General features: G+C 35.9%; 2 protein-coding genes across 2 annotated transcripts in view; both read left to right on the forward strand.

The window, feature by feature from the left end:
- rcl1 (RNA terminal phosphate cyclase-like 1) overlaps nucleotides 1-6429 on the forward strand; it is a 23715-nt gene extending 17286 nt beyond the window's left edge. The window contains exons 8-9 of the mRNA XM_084114942.1: nucleotides 2821-2924; nucleotides 5750-6429. Of these exons, the coding sequence (XP_083971068.1) occupies nucleotides 2821-2924; nucleotides 5750-5903 (258 nt within the window). The 3' untranslated portion in view covers nucleotides 5904-6429. The remainder of the gene's footprint in view (nucleotides 1-2820; nucleotides 2925-5749) is intronic.
- A 3382-nt stretch (nucleotides 6430-9811) lies between these two features.
- mcc (MCC regulator of WNT signaling pathway) overlaps nucleotides 9812-10000 on the forward strand; it is a 91381-nt gene continuing 91192 nt past the window's right edge. The window contains exon 1 of the mRNA XM_084114922.1: nucleotides 9812-9948. Within this exon, the coding sequence (XP_083971048.1) occupies nucleotides 9824-9948 (125 nt within the window). The 5' untranslated portion in view covers nucleotides 9812-9823. The remainder of the gene's footprint in view (nucleotides 9949-10000) is intronic.

Here is a 10000-nt window from a genome sequence, read left to right on the forward strand (position 1 = left end):
AAATAATGCACTTCATCTGTTGTTCAGCTGAAGTCCACTCAGTTCTGGTGTAAAGATCATCAGTTATTAATGATAATTATATGATTATTAATGTCATCATCCAGATCAGTTCAGTTCTCGTATAATGCTGTCAGATGCTCCGATATGAACATTTTGCCCGATAACCGATAATTCTGTACATTTGAAAGCCGATAACCGATATATTGGCCAATAAATCGAAATTAAATTTTTGATATACTTTGATAGCCTGATTACATAAACAAAAGTCTCACCATTAAAAGCCAATGTCCCAAACACATAAATCACACATGTACAGTACAGTAGCCTAGTGTAAGATCCTTTAACTGTTCACATTAACTTTACACTCCTGTGGCCAACTTTCTTTATTAGGAAATGGAAACATTTTATAATAAGGACCTTATTTTCATGAAAATTAAACTCATTTTACCTCAACTTTCTCATTAAATATATATTTAAATATATATATTAGTGCTGTCAAATCGATTACTCATTTAACATTGAAGTTTGAAATTATAGTGTAATATATATATATATATTAGGGCTGTCAAAAGATTAATCGCGATTAGTCGCATCCAAAATAAAAGTTTGTGTTTAAATAATATATGTGTGTGTACTGTGTATAATTAAATTTGTATCTAGAAATACACACACATGCATGTATATATTTAAGAAAAATGTGTTATTTATATATAAAAAATTATATTTATATATAATATAAATTATATATAAATATATACAGTATATGTATGCAAATATTTCTTAAATATATACATGCATGTGTGTGTATTTATATATACAAAATAATTATACACAGTACACACACATATATTATTTAAACACAAACTTTTATTTTGGATGCGACTAATCGCGATTAATCTTTTGACAGCCCTAATATATATATATATATATATATATATATATATATATATATATATATATATATATATATATATATATATATATATGATATATTAGATTAGTATCGATTTGACAGTAATTTTTTATTTATGTTATGGTAGTGTTTGATAATTTATTTAATTGATGCCTTTAATTTATGCTGAGCTAAAACTGTTACAGGGAATTTGAGGGAAAATATTTTGAATGAAAATTATTTTACAATGCATAAAATCTTAAGGATCCTAAATTAGGCTATAAAATATCATTTATTTATTCCCAGGCAACATTTTTTATCAAGACCTGTTTAACTGATGCATTAAAAAAAAATATAATTTTAATGTATTTTAGCCGTATTTTTGTCTCGTATTCTTAAGTTAATAATAAGGTCCCGTTAATTAACGGCACAAGTGATTCTGTTGTGGTGTTAACAGATATTAACAAACTGAATAAAGATGTTTGTGCTGGGATATGCCGTGCCCACAGACGCTCTCTGCAGATCTCATGTCTTGTAAACATGCGGCCGGTTGTTATGCAAGTTTGACAAAGTCGCTCAGTGTTTTCCGGATAATTGCATTTGAGAAGCAGCTGGGAAATATGACAGGAACATCACGTGAAGAGTTTCGGGAGCATTCAGGGCTTTACTGGAGAGAAATGTTCGGGATTTTCCACCTCTATCATGATACTCTCTGAGGCGTTAGGAATATTTGAGCATTCATAATTCATAATTCACACGATCAAGCCGTTGATCAGGACGTGAGTGTCTCTTCTGGACGTGTTCGGCTCTTCTCTTGGTGAGGATTCACTTACAGTTTACTAAACTTAGAGTTTGTAATTTACTAAACACTTCTTTCTCTTTAAATAAAGACTTATTCAGTAAAACACTCTAACATTAGTTAACATGAACTAGCAATTAAAATAGTTTAAAGCATTTATGAATCTATCTGTTAACAGATTAATATACTGTAACGAATGTATTGCTCATTGTTAGTTAATGCATTTAGTTTTACCAGTCATTCAGTGCCATGGAGGATTATGTACATGTACAGTGGTATTACCATGTGATTGTGTCGTTTTGTGAGGGTTAAAGTGAATATGACCATAATTTGTTCAAATATGGATCAAACTATATATGTGTTTTGTATTTTTGAGCTTTATGTGGTGATTCAATCATCTTCATTCTGATCTAGAATAAATGAATCCGCCTCAAAGCATCTTTTCTGTCTCGGACTGAAGTTAGAAAAGTGTGGATCCGTGTTTGAGGAACGTTGGCCTGAATATCCGACATTCTCCCAGTGATTAGCACCATCAGTTTATTCAAAATCAGCATGAAATGGAAGTTGCACTGGGTTTTTTGCCGTATATCCGCGTGAAACGGCTTCTCAAACAAGATCAGATGTGGGCGGGGCTTGATTGTGTCTGTGGGGAGATGATTGGATGGTTGTGGTTTGCTATTGGCTGATCTCATGTGAGTGACAGGTTATAGCTCCGCCCTCGTCATCGGAGAAGAGAAGAGATGTGACTGTTATTATCATTCAATACTTAATGTGTTTTGATCCGGAGATCTTACTCTTTCAGGAAATATAGAATAGCGCCCCCTACCGTATAACAGTAAAAACATGGATTGCTTAAAATTTGTCAATAGCTGGGAAAGGGTTAATGTTTATAGTTTTTATTATTTTTGTGTTATTTTAGTACGTCAAGTTATACAAAAAAAAAAATAGCAAGCTGAAATAAATTTTGCTTTTTTAATGTTGTTTCAAGTAACAATTTTTTTTTTACATGTAAAATTCTGTCAGTGAAGGGTTAATGTTTATAGTTTTTTACTGATTATGTTGTTTTAGTTACCCATAATAACCCTTGTGACCTCTTGATTCTGAACCTCCTCCTTTCTTTAATCTGCAGGGCGGATGTGTGGATTCAACCAATCAGAGCTTGGCTCTCCTGTACATGACGTTAGGCCAACAAGACGTCTCTAAAACCCTGTTAGGACCGCTCTCGCCCTACACGTGAGCACACACACACACACACACACACACACATGGGATCTGACAGCAATATCAAGTGTTCAAGCCAAGTACAAAAAGAATCAAATGTCATTTAAAAATGTGCGTGCAGCTTTTCCCAGTGATCCAGAAAGACTGGTATCTTTCCTTTTACTATCATCCGTGCCCTTCCATTAAAGTCCCCCTGTAGACAGTCAATCATTATATCCCTTAAAACTCATCTTTGATCACTACAATTACACATTTAAATGTTTTTTCCTTGAAAAAAACTTAATGCCTTAAAATATCTTGACTGTAACTCGACACCCTTGCCTCATTTAGTATGCGTTCTATGAATATGCAAATGAGCCCCGCCTCCACTCACTCACTCACTCACTCAGCTCAGAGATCCACTGGTTGACGATCACACGTTGATCTGATTGGTTACAAGGTAGTTTGTGACGTCAGAAACACCAGCGATTTCAAAGCGTGTTTTTGAGACTGTCTTTGGTTCACTGCAGTTTTAAGGAGGAAATACTCAGCAATGGAGTCGACTTATGAATTTACACATGGTTTGTCTTAAAGCATATTAAACACACCACATAGACACATAAACAACATTAAAAGCTGGATTTACACCACAGGGGGACTTTAACTCTTTCCCATCAGAAGAAATAACCATGGACACCTAGAAGATAAGTCCCTCAGACTTCATCAGTTCATCAGTCACACACACACACACACACACACACACACACACCTCTCATTGGAAGTGATTTTTGCTGTGATGTCATTAAAGGAAAACTTACAGAATCAGTTTGGATGGTGGAATATTATAAATTCAAAGAGTTGATTAAGAGAGGAAGTCTGTCATGATGCTTTTCTTGCTCAGTGTTTTTGTCTTGTTTCCAGTCCAAATATCTAAACATTCTTATGATGCATTTACTAGATGAGGAAAATGCCATGAGATATTATGTCTTGTTTTCTGTGGAAATAAATCAAAATTAAGAGAGTTGTTGCTTAAAACAAGCTAAATTATTTGCCAATGGGGAAAGAAAAATAATGTTAAAACAAGCTTTAATATCTTATGGTATTTTACTCATCTAGTAAATGCATCTTGATTTAAGAATGTTTAGATATTTGGACTGGAAAGAGAGAAAGCTCTGCCGTTTGAATGACTTTCTTTTCCCCGAATGATCATATTCCCGTTCTGCATTACGTCTGTGTCCGGATCAGATGTCTTCTCTCTGCGGTGATGAACTCCATCCGTCATGAATTGTCCATTTTCAGTTATCATGGTACCGGTGCTGTGTGCCTGTCAAGTACAGTACTATGATAACTGAAGATTGACGGTGCCAACACATGTTTCAGCTCCAGTGGATCGACTCTCCGTGGAATCCTGCCTCGTGTATGTGGACGAGATCTATGCTAAGAAATGGTTAAAGCTCCTCTATTGTGCTATTTTAAAGGCTGCTAATGTTGTTCAGCGTCTCCTACAACAGGTTCACACGCATCTAAGATCAAAAACACTTTAATGTCCTCATAATCTCCACTGCAGCATCAGCTCTTTCCTCTCAGTGTCTGAAACACTTCAGTCTCTCTAAACCCCGCCTCTCTGAGAGCTGCTCTGCTCTGATTGGTCGGATGGCCCAGTCTGCTGTGATTGGTCAGAAGCTAAACGCTCATTATCATATCTGAATCTTAAGTCAAAATGATGACTTAAGAAGTAAATAAGTCAAAACTGACTTGTCAAAAATGTGAAATTCTGACAAAAAAAAGGAATAATTTTACATGGTTGCAATTTTGAGTCAAAATTCTTCTGACTGAAGACATAAAGTCAAAATTGTTACATAGTTGAAATGATCTCGACACACAGTGATACGAACAGTGAGTTTTACCGTATCAATCTCATCAGAGTGGATTTGCTTTGTTCTTCTCGACATGAACAACACGAACCAAACTCTTCCAGTCTCAGATAAACTAGTGTTTGAGGGCGGGGCTTAGAGATGCAGCTCAGCCAATCGGCTGGCATTATGCAAATTAGTTACAAACCTACATAGATTCAGCAGGAAGTGAGACTGAATTACTGACGACTCGTTTCAGTTCAGAATCACTTCTTTCTTTCTAAACTCCATTTATCTGATCTTTGTTTTTATTTATATATTTTTCCTTTAAGTAAATTTTTTTAATAATTTTGTAGTTTTTACCATTTTATTAGTTTAACATTTTTTTATGTGTATATCATTTTAATATTTTGGTTAACATTTATTTCAAGTTAGATTTTTTTTTTTAGTTTTAGTATTAAAAAAAAACCTTGCTTTTGCGGATGTTTAATTCAGTGAACCCCTTTAACCTAAAATATGAAAATTTCCAATAATTTAACAACAAATTCACGTGTTCACGACAATGTTATTATATTTAACTAAAACTAAAACCATTAAAAAAAGTAAAGGTTTACTAAAATAAAATAAAAATGTTAAAATTTCAGCTGATTGCCAAAGCAGTATTTCTGATTTTTTTATTAGTTTAACTTAATTGTACTAAAATAACTAAAACTGAAATAAAAAATAAACTTTTATATAGAGACATTAACTCCTAAATATGCATAAACTGCCAGAAATGACAAAAACACACAACAGAAATTGAAATTGAAATTCAATATGAATAAAAGCTATAATAGTATCTCAATGATAGTAAAATAACACTGGTTCACAGTTCAACTCTGATGTTGGTTTACGGTCACATGACATGCAGGTAAACAGAGTTATTTTTACCGTGTTTGTACTAGGGTAATGACAGGTTGTGCTCTTGTTGAATTCCCTTCATCTTCTGTCCGTTTTCCACCGCAGGATCGAGTTCCTGAGACACATCCGAGACTTCTTCCAGATCATGTTCAAGATGGATCCACAGAAACCCGGAGAAGACGAGTGTAAAGGAGGAGAGAAGATCCTGATGACGTGTGTCGGAGCCGGATACAGCAACATCAGCAAAACCGTCAAATAAACACTCGCTGAACTCAGTCTAGAGCCTTTTTATAGTGTTTTCCACTGGAATGACGACATTCCCGAGTTCTTCCATGAACAATGTCTCGTTTTTGTACCATTTTTGATGCATTTTAAGTTGGAGTAATAAACTCTCTCTGCTGATCTCTGTGTTCCTCTGCCAGTCCCAGAGAGGATTATCCAGAGTTTAATAATGAACTACAGCGACGTTTGCAGGATGCTACCCGTGCCACTGCAGTTAAAGACTTGATGAGATCAGATGAGTTTCAGTTCATGTCTGTTTAAAGAGGCTGTATGTTAGAATTTAATCACTTTTGGATATTCAATTTGTGAACAGCTTGTAATTAAACTTTAAAAACGAGACGTTCCCCGACATCCTTTTGTCTATGAAAGCCTGAGACGTGTGAAGGACTCTGGAAAAATATTTATTTCATAATGAGATTTTTGCTCACATTAATTAGTTTTACTTCAATATAAGGTTACATTTTTGTGGATTTTTAAAAATAAAAGATATAGATTTTTAAGCATTTACAGCCTCCTTTGATCATATTTGTCAAGGGTGCCAATGATTCTTACCACGACTCTAAGTGTGTGTGAGTATATATGTGTGTGTGTGTGTGTATAAACATAAAATAAAACTAAATATACATGATCATTACCTAAAATGAAAAATTTGAAAACTTTTGATAAAGCTAATATATATACACACACACACATTTTCATCAGACTTTTTTTATTTAAATAAAACAAAATATAAATTTATATTTAAAATAAAGCATATAGTTCAGGATTATACACAGCAGAAAATTAATACCTAAAATTAAAATTAAGTGAAATAAAGCTTAAATAATATATATTGTATGTGTATATATATATATATATATATATATATATATATATATATATATATATATATATATATATATATAATATTAACTGAGATTTAAGCTAAAGCACTAAAATTAATTGCAAATAAAAACTAAAACTGAAATAAAAATAAATTAAACCTAAATAGTTATATTTAAAAAGAACAAAAAAAAGATTAAAATGACAAAAGCACATAACAAAATGAATAAAAATTTTAAAACTGAAAATATAATAATTTGAATAACAACTGTAAAAATATATAAGTACTGATTCACAGAGAAAGTTGATAGATGACGAGGTCCTGAACTCTGACCCGCGTTTCCTTCCTCGGCCGTTCTTCTGTTTCCTCGACTAATGCTCTTGTTTTGGACGGATGGCTGGTGTTTGTGTTCTGATCTTTGGTCAGGAATGTTTTAATAGGGTCTCGCTTCTTTTAAAAGCTTCCTATTATTGTGTTTGGCTTTCGTGGCTCGTGTGAAACTCTCGCTCAGACCTCCTCTAGTGTTCTGGCCTCTAGACTGCTTTCTGCCTTTATTCTCTGTCGCCCGTCAGAAAAGAGTTGCGCAATGAATGACTAAATATTGACACGTGATCAGAAGTGATTTCTCTGAATGAACCGCATGTGGGGTCAAAGGGCAACAAATAGCACTCTTGATACATTGGCTTGACAAAACCAATGTTACATAAGAGAATTGAATCATATACAAATATTAGATTTATTTAAACAAGCTTCAAAATGTTTAATGTTGTGGGATCTGTGACTTCATACCGGCAAATACATTTGCATACGCCCGCCTCCAGAGCAAGACATTGACGAATAGCAATACATCATCGCACCATAGGCCCCGCCCACTGGCGTTCAGTCACTTAATGCCCGACGGCTGTTCATGACCTCAAGGCTAGATTACTGTAATGCTATTATGGGTGGTTGCCCTGCACGCTTAATAAACAAACTACAGCTGGTCCAAAACGCAGCAGCTCGAGTTCTTACCAGAACCAGGAAGTATGACCATATTAGCCCGGTTCTGTCAACACTGCACTGGCTCCCTATTAAACACTGTATACATTTTAAATTATTGCTGATTACTTGCAAAGCACTAAATGGTTTAGCTCCGCAGTGCTTGAGTGAGCTCTTAACGCATTATAGTCCTTCACGTCTATTGCGATCTCAAAACTCCGGCCAGTTGATAATACCTAGAATATCTAAATCGACTGCTGGCGGCAGATCCTTCTCCTATTTAGCACCAAAACTCTGGAACAGTCTTCCTAACATTGTCCGGGAAGCAGACACACTCTTGTCAGTTCAAAGCTAGACTAAAAACACATCTCTTTGACCTAGCATACACATAACACATTATAGACTTCTATAATTCAATGTTAGGCTGCATAGATTAGGTCAGCCGGAACCGGGAACACTTCCCATAAATCCTGATGTACTCCTTACATCATAAGAAGAATGGCATCTACGCTAATATTAGTCACTCTGTTTATCCCGAGGTTTTCCGGATCCAGATCTGATGAAGGAGCTGCGCCTCGATACACACACACACACACACACACACACCCACTCCAGATCTGATGAAGGATCTGTGCCTCAATACACAAACACACACACACACACTCTCACACACACTCCAGATCTGATGAAGGATCTGTGCCTCAATACACACACACACACACACACACACCCACTCCAGATCTGATGAAGGATCTGCGCCTCAATACACACACACACACTCTCTCACACACACTCCAGATCTGATGAAGGATCTGTGCCTCAATACACACACACACACACACCCACTCCAGATCTGATGAAGGAGCTGCGCCTCGATACACACACACACACACACACCCACTCCAGATCTGATGAAGGATCTGAGCCTCAATACACACACACACACTCTCACACACACTCCAGATCTGATGAAGGATCTGTGCCTCAATACACACACACACACACACACACCCACTCCAGATCTGATGAAGGAGCTGCGCCTCGATACACACACACACACACACCCACTCCAGATCTGATGAAGGAGCTGCGCCTCGATACACACACACACACACACACACACACTCTCACACACACTCCAGATCTGATGAAGGATCTGCGCCTCAATACACACACACACACACACACTCACACACACACTCCAGTTCTGATGAAGGACCTGCGACTAGCGCCTCAACACACACACACACACATATATGTGTGTGTATATATATATATATATATATACACAGGGCCTAATTTATCACTCGCTAAGCACCAAATGAGAGTAAAAATCTGCATTGGCATTATGTCAGAAGACAGTGAGTTTCCTAATAAACACTGGATTATGTCTTCAGTGAACGTGAACAGTTGAGAAAGTAAACGCGTGTGTATCAGCATCAGTGTATTAATCTGTGCATTCGCTCTTAAAGTGACAGTAGCCTAATATTCCTGCTGTGTTTTTAATGTTGAGCAAACAACAAAAGACAGAAATAAATCACTCACTGCTCTCGACTGAATAACTTTAATTAGGAATAATATACGGTTAATTTATACTATGCAGTGTTTTTTTTTTTTTTTACATTTGCTTACTTTATTACCTTTCTGTTCCTGAAAACTACTGTTAGATCTACCTGAAAATAACTGTTTATTTAATTTGTATCATTGTTAGATTATATTTATTTGTGCTTTTGCTTGTAATATGATTATTTGCTCTTATGCTATTACTGATTGTTTACTTGTCATTAATGACGCTTTAAATTTATATTAGTTAGGCAAGTAGTTTTAGCTGTGGTTTTGAAATTGGACTAGAGAATTGTGTATTTTCACTGGTATCTAAAAGTTTAGTGTCATTACTGACTAATTTCGCAAAAACAGTTTCAAGTCACTATAGGTGTATTGTGCAACATATATTGTGTTGGGTTTTTTGTAGTGGTAATATAATATCTATTATGTTTGATCATATGTACACTAATTGTAAAGAATAGTTTTGTGAGTGTGCAGCTGCTGAAGCGCGTGTGTTTGTGCGCGTGCCCCAGCGTTGCGCATGCGCGTTGATGATGGCGTCGGAGGTGAGCGGCAGCAGCGGCAGCAGCGACGCGTCAAACAGCACCGCGGAGGAGGAACGCGTGCGTCGGCTCTTCCAGACGTGCGACGGGGACGGAGACGGATACATAAACCGGTCAGAAAACACACTAAACTCACTCGTTCTGCACGAGGAACTCATAAAGAGT

This window comes from Abramis brama (genome assembly GCF_963993115.1).
Source record: "Abramis brama genome assembly, chromosome: 5".
NCBI lineage: Eukaryota > Metazoa > Chordata > Actinopteri > Cypriniformes > Leuciscidae > Abramis > Abramis brama.